This window comes from Rhipicephalus sanguineus, chromosome 1, assembly GCF_013339695.2.
Source record: "Rhipicephalus sanguineus isolate Rsan-2018 chromosome 1, BIME_Rsan_1.4, whole genome shotgun sequence".
Classification (NCBI taxonomy): domain Eukaryota; kingdom Metazoa; phylum Arthropoda; class Arachnida; order Ixodida; family Ixodidae; genus Rhipicephalus; species Rhipicephalus sanguineus.
Window position 1 is genome coordinate 132,182,735 of NC_051176.1, and position 21,467 is coordinate 132,204,201.

Consider the following 21,467-nt stretch of genomic DNA (forward strand, 5'->3'; position numbering starts at 1 on the left):
TAGAAACGCTCAAAGTGCCTTGGGTTCGCTAAGGCATGTTTCGCATTTAAAAACAAAGCCATTATAGTCGCTGAATGCGCTGCAATATTCGGCCAGTGCCTAATATGATCTTTTTTTTTTTTCAAAGTGAGATGTTTAGCCTCGTACAAGCGTAGTGCGTTAGAGAAAACTCCGAAATGGCACCTGAGAATTATCTACACAGGAGCGCTCTGCAGTGAATATTTTTGTCGAAAGTTTGCAATTTTCCTCTTCACGCCGTTTGAAACTGTAGAAAATATGCATAACGCACCGTGGAACCAAAGGTGAACTTTTCCGGGGCAAATAATTACGAATAGCTAAACATTCCGCATAATCATCAGGTAACATAACGCAAATATTCGGTAGGTCGCGTGGCTATGGTTGGCATAGGTAACTCGAGGGATACCTAATACCTCACTGAGTTACCTATGCGTACACATCAAGGTACCGAGGCTTGAGTGGCGTGATGTGGTGATCCATCGCAGAAAGAACCATCAGCGAGCAATACAGTGCAATGAGAGGTACCTGGTTAATAGAAGAGAGGCAGTAAAGTGAGCTGGACGGTGATATTCTGAAGTGCAGTTTAGGAACAGCCGCAGCGAACTCTGTCAGCCATTGCGTCCGTCGTTGAAGTCAGGTCATTATACAGGTCCGTACTTCGGTTTTATCGCAGGAATATCCTGCGTAACTTTTCTGCTTTAATAATTGATAAATGAGGCACGGAAGACACAAGTCTGCATCACTTTTTTAATTTAATTCCGGCGTTTAACTGTGCTGAACTCTTCGTTTTACGGTTCGTTGGCTTCAGAAAAATCCTTCAATTCTTGAGTGGTTTGCATGCAGCGTAGGCACTCCGGACAGAGGTCGCTACATTCTCCTGAAAAAATATATAAAGCAAGCAGGTGTAACTTCACGTATGTCGGCGAACTGTCAGCCAATATTTCCCGTTTTCTGCACTACAGTATACTGTAGTGGATCATCCTACAGCCTAAGTTAAGTGCGCTCAGGATTCTCTGTCTTCTTCCGGTAGTACTGTCGATGGATGATTTTTCATGTTTTGGGTGGTGGTCTTCATACTATTGTTCTAAATTTGCTTGGTCTACGTGACGTAATTTCTTCGTGTATTTAGCCACACCGATATGCAAAATCACGGTTGTTTCGTGGCCAATACGAAGGCGGTATTATCATTATTATCATAATAGTTACAATTATTATTTGTACTATTATTAGTAGTAGTAGCAACAGCACTACTACTATTGAGATTAATGTACTATAAGCGTTAACACGGTGGTAACATCTCATCAGTAAATTATTCAAACATCTATTGCCATACGGCGATGCTAAGAAACAAATTCTTGGTGAAACCGCAGTGATAGGTAACATGTACTCACCGAGAACACGGAAGTCAGCAGAGCGCCCTGAAAGTGAGAAAAACAGAGAGGGAAGAATTGTAGCGCTTTCATCTGGCATTTTTAACATACTGCTTACTTTTTCGTCAGTGAAAAGTGCATGTTAAATGAGTGTTGTGTAAATGATCATTATGTGAAGTGGTGTGCTTTTGACACCTTAACAATTTCCACACCTGTACGTGTTAGTGCACATGTTTATTATTATTATTATTATTATTATTATTATTATTATTATTATTATTATTATTATTATTATTATTATTATTATTATTATTATTATTGTTGTTGTTGTTGTTGTTGTTGTTGTTGTTGTTGTTGTTGTTATTATTATTGACAAGACTTAGTAATGATAATGGAATGATGAAATGAAGGCTTCCAAAAAGCCTTCTATCATCTATATACCTGGAGTTGAAGTACTTGTACGAAACATTAATTTTGAATACTCCCGCAGGAAAGAAAAAAAGACTGTCCCGGACTAAAGTGGTTAACCTGTTTACAGCGGGTATAGCCAGGGCGCTACACCAGTTGTAAATTTCGGGGAGGAGGCGGGTCCTTCAACCCCCTCCCCCTCCCCCCCGAAAATTTTCAGTTTTGTTATTATATATATATATATATATATATATATATATATATATATATATATATATATATATATATATATATATATATATATATATATATATATATATATATATATATATATATATATATATATATATATATATATATATATATATATATATATATATATAAAACACATATAAAAAGACTGGTTAGACTTAATTCCCCTTCCAACCCCCTTTCCCTCTGAAGAAAAGATTACTTCTACGGCCGCCCTACTGTTTACCACGTCTGCATAGACGTAGTTCAGCAAAAGCGCGTAGTCAATGAATTATTAACTGAGCCCGCTTATTTGACAGAGATCAAAAGCCACGCCGAGTTAACTGACTGTCCTGGCCTATTACATTGGCCCGATGGCGTCCAACAGAAGGCGAGTGAACTGAGGCAGATTGCAATGTACGGAAAGATGACGGAAACTGTGGCGGTAAAGCTTGCCACGAACCAAAAATCTTGGTGACGTGTCCCGGAACAACGTTACGGCATGCTTTTCCAAGGATTAATCAATCCTTACGCACGCGCGTGCCTTCTAATTTTTTTCCTTTCTTTCATACGGACGCAGTAGAGGCACTGCTCCAGGTCAATTGAGCTTTTACAATACAAATGGCGGCACAGAGACAATATCTGGCATTTAGACGCCAGTTCCTAATATTTTCATTTCGTCCTTTAAAAGCGAGTGGATTGTCGGAAGGAATTGTCGAGCTTCACCCGATTGGCGTGAAGCTTGTTTGTGGTGCGAAAGTAGAAAATAAGCAGGGTTTTACGGGCAGATAAAGAACCGTAAGTGCACTTTCCTCGCTTCTATCGTACTCAATGTCTATAGCGTCAACAACAACAACAACAACAGCAACACATCCGTAGCACTATACACATCTCCATAGCACTATCCGTAGCACTATCCAACAGCACTATCCACATCTGAACATAGGCGCCACTAGTGCATCACGTCAACCAGAGCCGTTCAGAATAAAACGTGACACACTATAAGAACGATTAATACGAGTTAGCATGAAAACATGTTGTTCTTCCTCGAATTCAGAAAATAAGCACTTACAAAGTCCACTCCTGCCTCGCACTGCTTCTTAAGAACCTCGTACACCTTGTCCGTCTTGCCGCCGATGACCTGCTTCACGGTTTCCTTGAACTGCGCAGATTGTCACGCTTTAACCAAGTGCACGAAGTTAACGGTAGTTACTGAAGTCATTTAAGCCGTTTTCTTCGCTGAACATGTCCATAGAAACATAATGGAGAACAAAATCTGTTTATTTTTTTGCGCACTTATTTACTAATTCGTCCATTCACTGAAAACATTTGATGGCTGAATGAATGACTCGTACCTCGGGGTCGACGTGGTCTCCCATGCACTTCAACAATGTCTTGAATTCTTCATTGGTCAAAGCTACGAAGCAAGGGGGGAAAGTAAAATAAGAAAATTAGACTATTACTTCCCATATCAGGTGTTCAAGGGCACTTAAGAAACACGTTCCTTATGCCACGTGATTCATATTAAGTCTATCCAGTGCCTCACCGAGTGCACTTTTCAATGGACGGGCTGTCATCATTGAAAGGAACCAGTGCTTTTATACAGAAAAACAAAAACAAATATATTTGTCAAAACGACATTAAACACTGTAGGGCCGTGAAATCGGGCATTGCGTCGCGAAAAATGGCACAGTGTCTGATTACTGGTAACACAATAAGCAGCACAGAGCAGATGAAGCTCAGGATTTATTACAGGCACAGTGTATATGACGCAGCCACCGGACAAACAGGCTTATAACTCGTGCCGTTTCCCGCACAGTAAGCGATAAAACTGTGTTCGTCAGTCTGCTATAGTCCTATTGCGTGGTACTCATCCCCAACTAGCGTACTCATTCAGTGTCTATACACGAAAAAAAAAAAATTTGCGTCTGTTTCCAAGACACTTCACTTTTTTTTTTCGTTCTATTGCTCCAGAAAAATTAACTAAAGTACCCACACCGAACTAGCTAGCTCATAAGCGATTCCCGGCCGCATTTCGATGGGGGCGAAATGTGAAAAACGCCCGTATATCTATGTTTATGAGCACATTGAAGGACCCAAGCTGGTCAAAAATAACCCAGAGACCCCCCCCCCCCCCCCACCACATCGTGCTTCATTATCATATCGCAGTTTTGGCACGTAAAATTATAGCAATTGTTGGCGCTAAAGGTAAGGCAAAAAAAAAATGGAGTTATACAAATTTTACATTGCCCAGCTTCACAAGAAATCGCTGCAAAAGATATTGCCCGTGAGTTAGATTTAAGTTTTCTATATTTTTTAGATGACATCAACCAAATATCACAACAAGAGTGGCTGCAAGCTGGAACTGCAGCGCTAATAAGCTTAGCTGTGGCGCTGGGACTGTCATGTTAACTTGCCTACAAACAAGAGGTGCAAGAAATTTAATTTTATGCGGCATTATATTCTGTCAACACTTAACATACTAAGAACACGGGCGTAAATACCCGGTGACATTATCTATTGGAGCTCGCTGATGCTAAATAAATAAATATGGTGTAGGTTCACTATACTCTACTTTCGCGCAAAAAAAAAAGTTGACCCTTTCATGAAGGTCATTTTGCTCATCCTCTTCAGGCCAAGTGACGAGAATTCGCGACTCACCGTTTGTGAGCTCCTGCATCGCGTTATAGCAGTGGGAAAGTGTTGGACAGCATTGTTAGGTGTTAGGTAACCACACAACAGTGTAGCGTCATTTCCCGTTCGAAATCAGAAGTACAATGCCTCCCTGTTTGCATGAAGGAAACGCTGCCTGAACACCAATTGTTTTCACCTATTTTCATCGCTGTCGTAGATATAAGGTAAGCTTATTAACCATAACGATTCGTCAGATTTACTTTTATATAATGGTTCGGAGAAGGCTTTTCTGATGCGATCTCATCATTTACGTAAAAAAAAACTGCCTAATTTAAACGGCAGCGCAAGCAATACACCACAAGACCACGGAGAAAAGAACCACGAAGCACGGCGGGGCGCCCTCTTCTGTGGTCCTTTTTCGTGTCATACTAAAAAAAAACACAAAAAAAACGCCAGAATTGATGGATGGATGAAAACTAAACCTCCAGGCTTTGCCTGGCGATGATGTTTAGTAGATAATTTTTCAGAAACCCATAACGAATAAGAGCTCTCCTAACTTCCAGCGCATGTAGCCACATAAACATAACCGCACTACTAGGAACATAATAGAGAAACAGTATGAAGCAAGCATCTTACAGCACAACTCGCTGCCACTAGCCGCCTCAGCAAGGAAAGCTCCAGCCAGGATCATTCCGCACAGAAGCAGGACCTTCATCTTGGAGGAACTGATTGTGTTCTCAACGAGAAACGAACGGCGAGACAGTCAAACTAGCGAGGAAGTACCGCACGAAGCTTCGGGCAAGAAACTCCAGGAGAGCTGGACTGAAAGCCCCTGTGAGCCCGGATATATACCCAAGTGCACTCGCGAGTGTCCTTGGCCAGTACAAAAAGCGCGGAGTCAGTCTTGACACTTCCGAACGCTCATACATACCTTCTTTCTTTTTGACATCTGAGCTTCACTGCCGGCGTATACAGTACCGACTTGCGTTCGTAAGAAAAATAAAATAAACGTAACTTAAGAAAGATGCGCGGATTGCAGAACTGTCACGTGTCTGGGGACCAAGAGTAGCCACAGATACGTGTAAGAGGAAACTTTCGCGCTATTCGTGTACCTTTTGAGGAACTCTGCTATCTTACTCTTTTTTTTTTTGGTTGTCCGTCCATGTCTCAATCCAGTCGTGTACTTTTGCCCCGATGTCGTTGCGACGTTCCGCTCGCGTGGGTGTTGCGTGTCGCACACTTTCCATTTCCCACCACCCTATTTGACAGCGCACTGGCTGGAGCTTTTGAAACTCAATCTCTAGTCGTACTGTTCGATATGTTGCCGCAACGCACCTGTCGGTGTCAGCCAAGCAACCCTTCGCCCTGCGAGCTTGCTCAACCCAAAGGCATGAAACGTTTGCTGTTTATACCTTCGTTGTTTCCTGCTTAAAACTTTCTACCTTAGATTGTTGGAGGTCGACGGCTGTGTCAAAGTGCAGAAGCGAAAGATTCCTTGTGCTCAGAAATTGAGAGAAAGCTCCTGACACCAGTATAGGTCAGTAACTGAAGCTCCACGAACGTGACATTTTTTAGCCTAGTGCTAATGAAAGGCTAGAAAACAAATTGAACATTCGGACATACCCCTGGAAGTTCAATAGTAAACGATAAAGGCAACATCAATTCATCTTGAAACCAGAGCACAATGGTGGAACGTACGTAATCAATCTTCATAAGTGTTTGCTTCTGGGTGCTTGTTGATTCTATTTTTATCAACATCGCTAGATACTTTACTATTAAACCGTCGGTATCTATGAACCACCCGAACAGTAAGGTGGATGTCGGCAATATTCATGTGTTACAGTAACATGTAAATCTGGGTTCTCTCTGTGTTAATAAATGAAAGGCGAAGTATGTTTCGTTTGTCTGGCATTTATTGCGACAAACAGCGCGTCACATAAGCTGATGTTACTCAATGCGTTGGGAGATAGCGGTTCCGACCTAGCATTCCTGTTATCAAAGACACGACTTTCAAGGGCGCTGCAAACGATTGCGTTCTCGTCACTTCTTGTGTTTTAGTTCGAAAAGAAAACGATGTCATGCTAGCAGACAAAGTAAGAAAAAAACGACTGAAGTTTCTTCAGTATTATTGCACATGGTTAGCTGGAGATGGTGTCGCGCTTCTACGTAAATTCTGCAATTTGGCCGATAGTTACGATTTAAGAAAAGTGTATTGTAGACAAATAGGGAATCATCACACACGCGCGAAGAAAGGCGAACACTACAGAAAAGCACCAACGGTCGAAATCGACCGATAATGTCAGTTTGGCTTCCTGCATGAATCACGCTGCTTTTTGTGGCGTCTTTGAGCAGCACTTCGGAGTAGGACTGAAATTTAGAGGTCACGGAACGGTTGTGGTGGTGCAGTCAAAACAGACGCAACAGGCTCTTTTTGAAGCCCGATCGCTAATTTCTTCCTTAACAATTAGTTCTTCTTCAGCAATTAATCATGACATCTCGTGACGTGCAAGATGCCCACGTATCAATATATATATATATATATATATATATATATATATATATATATATATATATATATATATATATATATATATATATATATATATATATATATATATATATATATATATATATATATATATATATATATATATATATATTGATATTGATATTACATGTTGCGTGATTGGCGGACGCAAGAACAACTCGTATGAGCTGCTCGAGCTGCTCGACAGGGCATATGTCGACAGCACGTTTGAAACCTGACAAGATTGCGCGAGATGTAGCAAGTCTTATACGAGTGAACGTCAGCTCACATAATGCTGCGCCTGTATGACTAAAGGGGGCTGCCTTACGCGAGGTATAGTAAGGAAGCATCCTAATGTCACAGGGCTTGTTGCGAGAGGATATGAGTGACAGCGGTTTCGCTTACGCGTGGTTCGTCCTTGTCTTACTATTGCGAGTGGGAGCGCCTATCTTGAGACCTACGCTGACAGATTTGACAGGGGTAAGGAAAGATGAGGCGACCCAAAGCCATACGTGCTGTGGGTGAACCTTCCACGTCATTTAGTTAGTTTAATTCCCCGGTTTTTTTTACGTGCCAAAACCACAATATGATTAAGAAGCACGTCATAGCGGGGCGTTTCAGCATTAATTTCCACCACCTCGAGCTCTTAAACGTGCACCTCAATTCGGCCGGGAATTGAACGCGCGTGCTCGGGCTTAGCAGCACGGCACCTTACCTGTTAAGTTATAACTGCGGGCTGCACACGCGATTTAGACCGTCAAATGTTACACAGCTGTGTTCGCATTCCAAAAACACTCACAAAACAAAAGAAATTAAGTCAGCTTTGCACGAGCGGTGCCAAGCCTGAAGGAAGTGTGGAACTGGGTGGCCTTTCTTGTTTCTCCCCTTTCTTTCATATCTTTCATTTTCTCTCTTCTCTCTATTTTTTCTATGTCTTCTTTGTCTCTGTTTATTTCTACTGCTGTCTTTCTCTCTATATATTTTTCTTTCTATTTCTCGCTCCTTTTATCTTTCCCTTTCTTCTCTTTCTCGCTGTCTCTATTTCTCGCTTCCTCTTTCTATCTATATATTTTCTCTCTTTCTTTCTTGCCTTTTCTATCTGTTTTTCTTCCCTTTCTTTCTTTCTTTTTCTTTCTATGCTGTGCTTTACTCTCTCCCCTCATTCTTCCCTTCTTCTCATCCTTCCCTTCTTCCCTTCTCTCCCTTCACTTCCCTTTCCCACCCCCTTGGTATAATATACTATACAAGGCTATGTTATGATCGGCTTGCGTGCCTGGATAGACGAGTGATTACGATGCTCGCCTTCGGATCACGGGTAGCCGGGTTCGAATCCCACCTTGTCATGAATTTTCTTTCGCCAGAGTTTCTCTCTTTCATTGCATCTCTTTCTTTCTCTTTGTCCTTTTTTCTCTCTCTGTACTCGTTCTCTCACCCATCAGAGTTATTCCATCCCACGCCGGACAAATCGGCGCACGTGTTCTGGGAGCGATGCAGAAGATGAAGACGAGGACGAAAAGGAAGAAGAGGTCGAAGAGACCGTGTGCTTCAACGCTTGCGATTTGTGTACAGAGCCTGACAAATCAGTAAAAACATGGTTGATCCCTCCGTCATAGGAATCGGTATAACTCAAAACTGAACCGTGTCTTCACAGGAGTAGTAGATTATTTATTGTACATTCATGTTTGAGATCTTGCACAATGTCTATTAGTGTTTGGCAGCTGTAGTATCGCTGGACGTGGATGCGCCCACGTTGACGCCTTGTGGCATAGCTCCATCTCGACTACAAATCCTGACTTAATCCTTGTAGTAGCTGAAGTAGTTCACATACACCCGGACACACCATACGGTGAATCCTGCGCAAAGGTGGCATCAGCAAGCACGCAATGAGCACTAGTACTCGATATGCACTAATTCAAAGCCTCGTCATCTGTTGAGACAAACGCCCATTCGTGCGCTGCCCAGTAATCGGGTTATCCTACGCCCGTGCTCATACGTATACCACGCAGCGCTTCACGAAGGCGAGAGGCAGAGCTCGTAGCTTGAGCCGTGAACGCGGGAAGCCGTTCCGCTAAACGATGGCGTCTCTATCTTTGCACCAAATCACTCACTGCGCGACATCGCCCGTCGACGTCATTGTCTATCTGTGACGCTTATTGCAGCAATGTTATTAGCCGGTGCTATCGCACTCGAAGCAGTAGGCAGCGGAGAAACGCCGTTGGTGCATGTGTCGACGAGTAGTCACGCTCTGTCGACGAGTAGTCACGCTAACACGACGCGAAAGGCAAAGCACGTACTACGTCGTCACCAAACCGAATCGTCGCGTACAGCACATTGCATCGACCGCAGAATTTCCTACAATAATGCATTGAAAGCTTCGTTGCGCTGGAACTACCGAAGCGCTCCCTGTCGGCACTCGTTAGTGTCATGATGCAGTACTTCACTTCGCCGCTTCTAGACGGCGACACCGCTCCGCCAACGAAGATCGCTGTGAAATGGAAACGCGAGAGATGTAAGGAGCGCTTGCGAGGGTAACGTGCATGTAGGTCGGTGGCGCAGTGGGTAGAGCGCCGGACACCTTCCCTCGCATGAAGAGGTCGTGGGTTCGATTCCCAAGTCATTCAAATGAATGAAGTTTTTTCTTCTGGTTTTTGTTTGTCATCTGCTCGTGTAAATTTTACCGTCACTTCCGTGACGGAAATGATCCCAGTGAAGTCTTGGTGGACCCCGGCATTAAACATTTTCGTGTTAAAATAAAAGTATCGTTCCTGTACGAGCGAGAACACCACTGAGATTCTGGTTTAAAAATCACGTTCGATATAAGGGTTAAGATTGCTGTACCGCCAAACATGTGTTTGTAGCATCTGGCCAGCCGCGCCTATAACCAGATTTATTTTTGTTATAGTAGGCGCGGCTACGACAAGTTTGATAGACCATCGAACTTGTCAACCGCTTGTCGCGGTTTGTTTGTTTGCGGCTTACTGGCATTCCCTTCTTTCTTTTATTATCATTATTTAAAAAAGTAAACAGAAATGGTCATTTTATGTGGTAATAGATTCCCATCGTCATGAATTCTTCAAAATCGTGGACTTGAGGTCGCCGGGATTGGTGCAGCATCAGTGGCAGTTACATCCCGACGAAAGTGTTTCGCCTGGGTTGTTTTTAGTCCTGAGCTGCAAATTGTTTTTGTTTATGTTTCGTCAAGTTTCGCATAGCGTGTCTCCTCTCCCCCCTACCATGTCGACAAATATTTTCGTGTCGAGAGCTTTGTTGCTGCCCCAAGAAAGACGTACGCGTAAACACAATTATTTTTTGTACAGAAGAAAACCTTTTGTTTAGTGTATTTATTACCTCTATAATGCCAGGTGGGCTAGTTTTCATTCAGATACCACAGTGCATCGCTATCTCTTTTTTTTTGGCATTTAGATTATTCGAATCCCCTCAAAAGGAGTGCTCATTTTATCCAAGCCGTATTCTTGCCAGGCTCTCCATCCACCCCTTCTCTTATTCTGTGCAGTGAGGCTCTATAAGTTCTCGAGACTCCTTGAGCGCCACGTAGAGCGCCATATGTTTGCTCCAAGTTAACAAATGATACAAACACGTATGAATACGTTCCACTTCTGCCTTTATTTTGGCTTGCACTGCACAAGACTACAAGAATAGTCTTGCTTATTTCTTAATGATGCTGCTCGCTATGCAATGGCCGGCTTGCAATGATGGTACGCCTCCTTAATAGCTTCCGCCACTTTCTCCTATAAATAAGAAAAACAGCGCACATATAAGAAAACATAAACGTACTTGCAGCAGTAACTTCGCTAAACAAGGTTTATTGGTTTATTCTTTCAGCTTTTCATAGTGTCATTCTTTTATACTCATGAACGTCATTAAAGGCGTTTTATCAGTGTGTGTAGCACAGCTCCGGTGGTGTGCAAAGGGTTGCTTTTAAGCAAATAAGTGGTTTATCTGTTTAATGGGTTTAGCTGAATGGTTTTGCAGTTTCTTTATTCATTTGATGGTGTCAGGGCATAGACTTCGGAGCCCCGTATTATTTTCAAAGTGACTATTTGTTTGTTTTTGTTGTTCTTTCTTCCTTCATTACTCATCATAAAAAAAATCAGCTTTATTTTTTGGAATGTTGGGTGGATTTCCGCATTTGTTAAATAAAAGGTAATAAGTACTACACTAAAATTCCACTGCCCGTAATCCCTTCCTGCAATTCGTCGTCACATTCTATTGCAGTTCATTTGCTGAATCAGTGCCACAGCAGTATGCTTTAATGAACAGTCGTGGTCATGAGACACTGTCCAGGAAGTCTGCGACATCACGCGGACCACTGTTTTTTGAATGAGTAAGTCCTGATGGCGTTTCACATCTGCTAGAATGATTTCATTGCTGTTGAAAAACTCCTATAATTCTCATTTACTGTGCAGCGAAATTAAATTCTTCGTCTGCCAATCCTTTCTGAAGTAGGCACGGGAGCAACATCAAAAGCGCACATGCATTGATGACTTGAAGGTCGACGAAAAGCCAATTGTGAAATATAAACTTCATTTTGATGCGAACAGCACTTCAAAGCGAGGAATGCATTGCAGCAATAGGAAACGCCTGCACTCACCGAGAACACGACGGAAACCATCTCACCCTGCGTGAGAAAAAAAAGCGGGTACAGTTAAAGGCGCAGCGGTTTCATTGTTCCTGCTGGGATGTCTCAGAACAAAGAAAACGTCCAAAGGCAGTTTTGTAATAGCGCCTGACACACTGTTAAAAAGTGTCGAAGACGTCTCAAATACCGTTGAAACTTGTTGCAAATAAACATCATGGTAGTTTCCGCTCTATATTCGTCATGCCAAATGGCGTACACAACGAGATAAAACGCCGCTCCTATTGCCCAGATAACCTGTGCGAAGGTGACTGCGGGACAATAATATAAGCCAGCGAGCAGGCAAGTCCGTTACCAGCACCGCACAAAGTAATACCTCTTTCTACACTGAAAAAATGGCTCTACATTCTTTATGATTTATAAACGCGTAGGACTCTAAGGGTCGTTCATTGTCGAAGACAGTGTACCAATCTTAAGCGCATGGTATACCAGATATACTTATCAATGATGTATACCCAAATCAGACGTATAAATTGCGAAGAAAGTTCACGTGAGTAATTCCCACAAATTATGTAACAGTAAACATGCTTAAGCAAACGTGGGCAATCAGTAAAATTTTCTAACAAATACTTATCAAACGCAAGGCGTTATGTGTACCACTAAACAACCATGGCGCTTGCTGTTCCTCCATAAAATAAGAGTAAATTTCTCGCAAACTTATTTCCGGCGTAAGGTTTCATTATTTCGAAGGGACTGACACCCCGGTTGCACGAGCTTTTCCAACGGCTGTTGAGGCAACTGATAGTTGAGCCTATTCGCTCTTGAGAGGCTTCACACAGGCACTTCTGAATTTTTCACTCATCATTGACTCTTTTTCACAACCTCACGATAGGGAATAATATTAGTCTTAAAGATTTTAGTTCCGGCAGCGTCAGCTGCCATGGAAATCAGTACAGCAGTTGCCTTCTTACTGTGAAATCCGACGATCGCAGTCGAAGAAACTCATCTCTCAATATGGCGGCTTCCAGTGATGGGAGCGAAGCGTCACAAGAGGCTTTCCATAAAGACACGTATGGGAAAGGTAACTTTCATGCACGTGAGGCTATACGAACGCCATTTTTTTATTGAGTAAAATAGTGCAAGCAAAACGAAGGCGTTCGTTTTTTCTCTGCGCATTCGGTGCGTGATAATGAGATCGAAAGATTGTAACGGAACTGAAGTCGCTGATAGAATCGCCACCGAAATTTGGAATTGTGTTTGGCCTTGAAGACAGCTGAAAAATGTTCAAGTAAGGTGGGTATAGAGGTAGCTCATATAACGCCAGTTTTAACGGCGTAGGGAACCCATATTTTGTAACGTTCCACTGGAGATTCAACTATTCATTTCTTATCATGAGTCGACCCGAATGGTCCATATCTCTATTTTTTTATGCACGTAGTGGCTTTTATACACTCAGCTTATGTTTTTCCAGGGCCCTCGCGACAGGTTGGCAAGCTTACCTTGGATATGAGCAATACCCCATACCTACCTCAATTGGCAAAACAACTCTAGATTCAGCCATAGGGATTTACCACATGTACCACAGCTCTTTCGTATAATTTTATCTCATATACTGCGTCTATAGAAGTTACGAATCAGCGGTGATGGCATTTGTTTCAGTGTTTCAATTTAAATTTCAGCGCATCAAGATTACAATAAGCCTGTGCCTTTCTGTCAAAGGAAAATCAGGTTAGCCCTGCGAATAGACAAACAAAATTATATTGTACTTCCTACAGTTTTAGGAAGCGATACTTACGAAGTCAACATCCGACTCGCATTTCGACTTAATAATCTCGGCTGCTTGGTCTCCCTTCTCAGCGATCAGGCCCAATGCCTTTTCCTTCACCTGCGTGGAGAGTCCGCGATTAGTAAACGAATATGACGTATCAGTAAGTACATAAATAAGTAGATTATTTTTATTTACTTAGCATTTACATCACGAAAGTAATTATAGAGTTTGATTTCTTCTTCTTTAATTGAGTGAGTTAGCGGCATACCTGAGGTGGTGCATGTTCAGCCATGCACTTCAGGACATCCTTGATTCCTTCGTGGCTCATACCTGTAAAAAAAAAAAGTCGTGTATCCAGCATGCGTGGGCACGAGAATTTGCTTTCGCGGCTGTGTATTCCAGCGGCTAATACCTCTGTCACACGGACGCCTGTTAACCCCTTTGAACTCCTTCATCTTATGTCAAGGGAGATGCGTTTCGTGTCGCACGGTCGCCCTTAGGTGAAGAAAGTTTAAGTGAACTTTTCGCTAAGGTAGTTGGCCGATATTCATTGACGGCGAAAAGTGTGCACTGGTCTCCAATAAGCTGTAGTTGTGAAAAAAAAAAGACTACCGACAAAAAATCGCTGCAGCAAACATAATAATGAATTTTATTAAAAGTGGTTTCATTGCATAATCCATTCATAATGTGCACATTTTCTTTATCTATTTGCACGCAGGAGTCATGCCTCGCGAAAAACACTCGAGCCTCTACCTTGAGTAAATAAATCCGTGCACTCCGAATTTTTACGTCAGTGCATCTCGTGTTCTTACTGTACGACTCTTTATTCTACTTCAATATTTTCAGAAGCCATAACTGAGAGCAGGGAGCAGTGGACAACACTGATTCTCTGTCTTCCCCGCCGGTCACGCCAAGAGCACACGCGAACGGTAGTGAGATCCCTCCGTAGCAGAGGCTACCCAGATTATACGTGAGATCTGAGCTCAATTGGCGTTAGAAGGACTACGTGACTAAGGTGACTACGCAGTTAAAAAATCGATGACAACTTTCAGTACGTATTTATTCGCTTGTCCAGCGCGCGTGGTGCATCAAACGCGTCGCAAAACAACAGTGCAGTGTTGCCACTATCTTTGTCAACATCGCTTCCAACACACTTACAAGTACATGCTTCTGCGATAAAAACCACAGCATTTTTTTATTTCAAGAAATTATGGATTTTCGTTAAAAAATATCGCATGATGAGAATAATTTTCAGATTGACTAGATACAAAGTTGCGCATGTGAACGCAGCAGCGCCTAATGGGCCACTTGTAGCTTCTATAGATAGAGTTTTATACTTGTGTAATTCAAAGAAGTTAGTTGGCGTTGGTGGGACATGATAAAGGCACAAATTTGCAAATAGTCCTTACCGAGGTGCTCTTCGTGAAAGACTTCTTTGTAATTTCTTACTGCAAAGCACTACTGAAACTGCCTTGATGTTAATTTTCCCTTGCACAAGTGACCGATCAGCTCAGTGAATAGCCTTGCGCACTCACATCACCTATCTGTTTGTACATGAAATGCTGATCTGCAAGTGCGCGAGGACGGCTCTTTGCTGGCAGGTGGCGAAAAGAGAGCACAATGCAAAGGAAGAAATAGCATTTCATGAAAAGCACTATGCTTGCGTTAGGGTCAATCTGCACTGAAACGCCAACGGCGTATAGCCTCATGAGTCCCGGCTATGGAGAATTGTCCAATATATTGGACAACTCATGATCGTCTGCTCCAACCACAGCACACACTATTTTCCGTTGAAAACTTTTTTTTAGTTTTTTTTCAACGTGTGCTAGCGCCCTCTGTCAAGTGTGGGCAAAATCAATGCAGCGGCGTGTCTGGAATCTAGTCCAAAATGGCAACGTTCAGCAGTGGCGTCTTCTACGGCCGCACTCGTCAAAGTACGTATTTAGTCAATACATTTGTCTTGCATTTCTGAAGTTTTTTGCTTGCTTATCATTTTTAACTGCCTGAGGCATGTTCCGACGTTATTTTCGCCGCGTTATTTGGTCCTGATGTCCAATATATTGGACATGAGGACCAATTCAAGTACTGATGTCCAAAATATTGGACATTGCACCACATACAAACCCTAACTTTCACTAAGCTAAGCTTTTAACACTTTTTGCCTACGTGGTCTATTCGAGCTATACTGAACTTTCTGAAAAAATTCGTGCACCTAACTTTAACCCGGGACTCAGGAGGATAGACGACTGCGAAGCGTGGCGCAGACTGGCCTTTACCGCTGTTCATGCATAATACTCATACTCATGCTCATGCTCATCGTACTCATGCATGATGGACTGCCATATAGACAGCTGAACTGTTAGCGGCTATTTCAAACCACGTTGTTAGGCAACGCGTGATAACACGGCCGCCATAATATCTTTCCGACTCTGCAATAACTTACTGCACATGTGAATCACAAAGGCGTGTCCTTCGAAATATGTTTTTTGCTACGGGAACCGTCTCAGGAGCGTTGATTCGGACACCACTTATCTTGACGAAGCCGGTAAAGAAGACAAGGTGCCAGCCTCTCTTATAATTATATATGAATAAAAAAAGACAGCACCCTATAGTGAATCAAGTACTCAGCAGGCTAAGGAGGACTTCTTGCGTAAGTTGTTTGGGTCTACCGAACTTGGTTGGGTCTCCTGAACGGTTAGGGCTTTTGGCGCAAGAACATGCATACAGCATAACACCCTTTGGTTTCTATATGAGACGCAAAATATGAAACTACTTGAATAAAATGTAGTATTTTACAGCGCAGGGGGAAGTTAGGGCCAAGATCATCAACAAGTAACTTTGTCCCCTCTATACTATGACACTAGTGTTTGAATGGGTTTAAAAATTTGCAGCGACGAAATCTTTATCACTGCATTCATGGGTTTCTTTTTCGCATGGGAACACAGCATGTTCAGGCAGTCGATAGAACGACAATGAACAAAGTCCGCAGAGGACCATGTATAACAGTGTTAATATCGACATCAATATATGAACAAAATTTCTGTTCCCCAGGGCAATTAAACTTGTGCGCGTTATGAATACATCGAGTGCTGAACATACTTAAACGGAAAGGTATTTTCCAGTCTTTTCACACCCTGCCGCACAGAGGAAAAGGTTAATGTGCGTTTCTTTTTTTTTTTATTGACATGACGTAAGCAGATGTTGGCGCACAAATAAGGCGCCGATTACTCCTTAGCTCTTAAAGGTGTCTAACGTAGAGCACATATGGTCCTAATTTCTAAGCATAACTAACCGGCAGTACATACATTCGCTCCGGATGAGCAGGATGTGTACTCCTTTCATGAACCGATTAGTAAATCCAACAGAAAGGCCAAATTTTATATCTTAATTATGCTGTTTTGTGTTCTATAAAGGCCGTAATCATAGACAAGCCGTGCTATGAACATTATTGCAAAAAAAGAATGTCCACATCAGCCAGAGAGAATTCTATTGAAAGTGCTATTGTTACGGGTTATTTATAGGATACTGCACAAAAGAAAGACCTCCTCTACACGCAGTGATTTTAACCGTGAGTCTGGCTGTGTTGTGCTTTGCACGTCACGCTTAAAGCCTGCGCTGTTTCCACGCATCGCTTGCCCTGCCTGCCGATACATTTAGAGTACAAAAGTATTGACATGTATGGACCAGCAATGTCAGCGTCACTATTTTCGTGGGAAGGGCTAACGAAGCACTAACCAAATCTAGACGCCGGAGAAAGTGAGTCAGTGAGTGAATAACTTTATTCAGTTCCTGCAGGTTTCCGGGCTGCGTTCCCCTCTAGGAGCCGGCCGAGAGACCGTGTCTCTCAGCAGCTGCTCAGCTCAGGACTAGACAATCAACTCTGGGCGATCCGGAGAAAGTCACACTAATAATTCGTCTTACTATAATTTTCAGCGACACTTCAAGACACTTCGAACTAGATGATCCATAGAAGACGAAGAAGCGAACCCAGAGCCAACATTCATTGACGAGGGGACTTCTTTTCGTCAGGTCCCTTTGTCGAAACGTTGGCCCCCGTCTAAAGCTACTCGTGTTTGCCCTGCAGTTGCTCAACTCCCGTCTCCATCTTTGTGTGGCTCATTCTCTTTTTTACAGTACGACCACATGGCCTTATAAGCTTTTAGTATGGTGACCTAAGCCTTCTTATGTGGCACCTATCTGACGGTTTCCAAGGAACCGTCATTGTGCAATTTCGGAAGCGCATTCCGTGGGATTGAATAAGGCGCCGATGCACTAAGAAATGCAGAGCTGTGTTCTGGCATTATGAACGCAAAGAGAACGTTACAAGGGATTTGACTCACACCTGCAAAGAATTACAGCTGCGACCCAAATCAGTGCATACAGCAGCCGAGTTAAGTATGATAAGCTAAAAGTTAGCCTAGTCCTACATAGGTGGAAGGCGCCTTCCAGCTGCGTAGGAATGGATAGCACTGTGCAGCAAAAACAATAAAATAAAATAAAATGCCTTAGAATTTTTCGAAACTATGTACACATAAGTTGTCAGTGTTAATCTACACTGGGACATTTTTTTTATGTTTAGCAATGTACATACAAGATGGGGTATTCCATCACTGATGTGCATTTTAGCAGACCACATTTAGAAGAAGGAGCTTACGCCAAGACTTCGACCGCCAGTGTTGAGATCACTGATGGTGCTCTTAATTTTGTCGATCCGGGTCTATTTCTTTAGTATCGTTGCTGATTCTGTCGCTTCCATAAAACTGTAGGCTAGCCGTAGACATCTGTGGCGCTGTGTGGCTATGTACATTGTCTCGGTGTTTCTCGCCGGAGGACCATGGCGGACCTCTGTAACCCATTGCCAGGGGGCTTGATTGGGGATTGAGGGTCGCACAGTGGCTCTGTGTCCTTGTACACCAACCAAGACAATGCCACGCCGGGGGCTTGTGGCGGGCCCTTGTAACCTATTGCCTGGGGGCGGAGAGGCCCTTTGATCATAGTCCACACGAGTGGACGCCGGACATGAACCGATTACAACCGGCAAGCATCCAAGGAAGGGTACCACCATTGTCGCAACTCGTAGGGTTGAGGCCGAGTTGCGATAGGAACTGTGCTTATTTGGCCAGGTGATTCTGGTAAGCACCTGTAATCCAACTTCTTGGAGGCCTCAGCATGGGATTGCATTCCTTGTGAGAGAGTTCAAGTTTCGTACCGCTAGGGCCGGGGGAATTTGCGAGCCCCTGTAATCCAGCCAATTAGGAGGCCGCGATGCGGGACGGGGATCTCGCTGCTGGTTCGGGAAGTATCCAGCTCCATTTATGATTTATTGGCGTCGGAACGGCGTGGGTGGTTGCGTGCCCATGTAATCCAGCTTAATTGGAGCCGCGGCCTTTGATTCATTGAGTCTCCTCCACCTCCACGTGGTGCGTCACGGGCAACGTGCAGGTGGGGCTAGACGCCCGTACGGCTAAGAGGGGGGACTCAGGCTGCGGGACCTGCAGTAGGAAGGTCCGTGGCCGCAGTGAGGGGGAAACTTGTGGAAACCTATGTTTACTCATGGCTCCCGGCCAGGTAGCGCGGGTTGCCTACCCCCTCCTGCATGCGGTACGGGGGATGTGCCCCACAGGCCCAATTGGCCTGAGTCTGCACAGCGGTGGTGTAAAGGGCCTGTCTGCTCTACGCGACCGCGAGTGGCGACGCTGACTTGGACCTTGTCAGCCTTGTTGCGCCGCTCTTCGGAACGGTTTATGGGGAGAGCACTCCTGGCGGCATAGGCACTGCTGGGCCCGAAAAATCGCTTCAGATTCATCCATGGTTTGGGTTACGCCATGTCTGACGCGGGGGGCCTACCCTTCGTTTACGCCCCCCGGTATGTCATCCCCTGGTGCTAAGGCAGCTCCACAAGGGAGCTGCGCGCCGCAGACTCTATAAGGGGTGAACCCCGCATCGTGATGACGCTAGCACTTAACTACGCAACATGTGTTCCATGCGATTACACGAATACTTAAAGATCTATGGTCATATTTCTCGTATAAAGAAAGGCTGAGGCGGGGCGATCGCCGGCCAGGTCTGCCAGGCTTCCCCCGCCTATAGCCACATCACCACAACAACCACCACCAACATCAACATCGATGTATTCAACATTCATAGTTTAAATGCGAGAAGCAAGCACTTGCGACATTTATGCATGGAGCCGCCATTAAGAAAAGGATAAGCAAAGACCTCACTAGACAGTCTTTCCTATTCTACTTTTTGTCAACTTTCACATACTGCTCACAAAAGTTAATGCGCACTCTGCTCTTTCACGCGTTCAGTGTTTGGTATAGATAAGAATATCTAAAGAAATATGCGACACCACCATGCGTGTGCGCATAGCGCCGGATAACATGCCTGGACACGGAGTGCCGGTCAACAACTAACGTATTCATAGCAGTAATCACCGTTAAGGTTCTAGTCACGAGGGACGATAAAAACCCTGCTTACCACACAGTTCTTTACCACCGGCAGCCTCAGCGAGGAAAGCACCGGCGAGGACGAGTCCGCAGAGAAGCAGGACCTTCATTTTCGAAGAGCCTTTATTCGGCAATAAGACTACGAGTACACGAACGAACTGCGACTCAGCTGAAGCAGTGGCACGGTGAGCTTTATCGAATAGCAGCAGAGGCTTCAGTTATATATGCACGCGTTGTCTCACCATTATCCATGATCAGGAAACTAGACACAGAGTCAGCCCAGAAGCTCTGAACGTCTCCTTCTTTCTCTCTTCTAACAAAATTTAGTGCCCAGTCCTTGCTTTCGTTCTTACATATCTGAACGCAAAATAAAACAACCAGGAGCAAAATCATGAACGTGGCAAGCTGTTTTCTTTCTAGGGCTAAATGATATTGAATGACAGGAAACTCCAAAGCTACCATCATATTGTACCTTACGATAGTCGATTTGGAGCTGCCTTGTTTCATTTGTGTTACTTTTTCTGTGTCTTTTTGTGTTTCATCAGCAACTTTTGCGACGACATCACCAGCCTGCACAAACGCCCCTCGCACGTGGGTACAGAGTAACGCAAACTTCCTCGACCCCATCGTCCTCGCTCATCATCCTCGGGAAATGGAAAATCTTCGTGTTGTCGCAATAGCTGTAGTCGCACTTGCCGGTGCACATGCAACCGGATTTTTTTTTTTTTTTTTGCCTACGTTTAAACATAGCCGTACTTTCATTTCTTCCGGAGGCCTTTGAGGCCACCAAGACTTGCTATCGTTTTATTATTTGCATCTTTATGATCTTTTTTCCTGCACAAGAGCGTTTTCTCATCGATTGGTTCTCGAACACCCGCAGCTCAAGACAGCGGTTTGCGTAGCTGCGTGATAACGATTAAATCCCTAACGTTATAGCTAATTGTGGAAAGCAGCAGAGGTGTCAGTCATGGCGAGGGCAGGAGGGGAGGTGGGCGCTCTCCCGGCCCACTTTCTCGGTCCGCATACCTCAGCAGCCCTAATTAGCAGCTGCATTTTGCTCTAGACATGCTGTACAATGCTGGAAAGAACGTTGCACAGACAAACTTTTAAATTTTCATCGTGAAAATGACAGATTTATTTTGTGTACGTATACCTCTCAATGCACAGTGCACAGCTAGTGCATTGTGCAGTTAGCACCCCGGGCGACTGGGAAACCTACGCGTCTAGATGGAGGGGTCGACTTAAAAATGATTTTCTTTCGTAAGAACATCTTTGTCACTAGCCGACTCCAACTACGGTAGTTATGTTTCGAGCAGAAACCATGTCAAGATGAATGTCGACGTTAATATAGTTATCATTCGAGCAGTGCGGTCACACACTATACAGACAACGCCGAAACGCATCGTAAATTAACCTTGCTAGGGTTAAGGCTTGGACAAGTTGGTCCATTGTGCAAAGAAGGGAA

The 21,467-nt window shown here is 43.8% G+C and overlaps 2 protein-coding genes across 2 annotated transcripts; both read right to left on the reverse strand.

Moving 5' to 3' along the window:
• Positions 1-711: 711 nt before the first annotated feature.
• Positions 712-5,503, reverse strand: LOC119386862 (uncharacterized). Its single transcript, XM_037654130.2, has 5 exons — positions 5,298-5,503; positions 3,383-3,444; positions 3,100-3,189; positions 1,410-1,436; positions 712-895 (listed from the first exon to the last, which is right to left on the reverse strand). Exons 1-5 carry the CDS (start codon positions 5,374-5,376, stop codon positions 836-838), a joined length of 318 nt encoding a protein of 105 aa, XP_037510058.1. The 5' UTR covers positions 5,377-5,503; the 3' UTR covers positions 712-835.
• A 5,290-nt stretch (positions 5,504-10,793) lies between these two features.
• Positions 10,794-20,272, reverse strand: LOC119386870 (uncharacterized). Its single transcript, XM_037654142.2, has 5 exons — positions 20,034-20,272; positions 13,822-13,883; positions 13,581-13,670; positions 11,801-11,827; positions 10,794-10,937 (listed from the first exon to the last, which is right to left on the reverse strand). Exons 1-5 carry the CDS (start codon positions 20,110-20,112, stop codon positions 10,878-10,880), a joined length of 318 nt encoding a protein of 105 aa, XP_037510070.1. The 5' UTR covers positions 20,113-20,272; the 3' UTR covers positions 10,794-10,877.
• Positions 20,273-21,467: the final 1,195 nt, after the last annotated feature.

Coding starts and splice junctions, on each gene's coding strand:
- LOC119386862 (XM_037654130.2), bottom strand. CDS start 5,376: ATGAAGGTCCTGCTTCTGTGCGGAATGATCCTGGCTGGAGCTTTCCTT. Junction 1,437..3,099: donor GCGAGGCAGGAGTGGACTTT/GTAAGTGCTTAT, acceptor TCTCACTTTCAG/GGCGCTCTGCTGACTTCCGT. Junction 896..1,409: donor TGCTGACTTCCGTGTTCTCG/GTGAGTACATGT, acceptor ATATTTTTTCAG/GAGAATGTAGCGACCTCTGT.
- LOC119386870 (XM_037654142.2), bottom strand. CDS start 20,112: ATGAAGGTCCTGCTTCTCTGCGGACTCGTCCTCGCCGGTGCTTTCCTC. Junction 13,671..13,821: donor CTGAACATGCACCACCTCAG/GTATGCCGCTAA, acceptor CTCTCCACGCAG/GTGAAGGAAAAGGCATTGGG. Junction 10,938..11,800: donor TGGTTTCCGTCGTGTTCTCG/GTGAGTGCAGGC, acceptor TCTTATTTATAG/GAGAAAGTGGCGGAAGCTAT.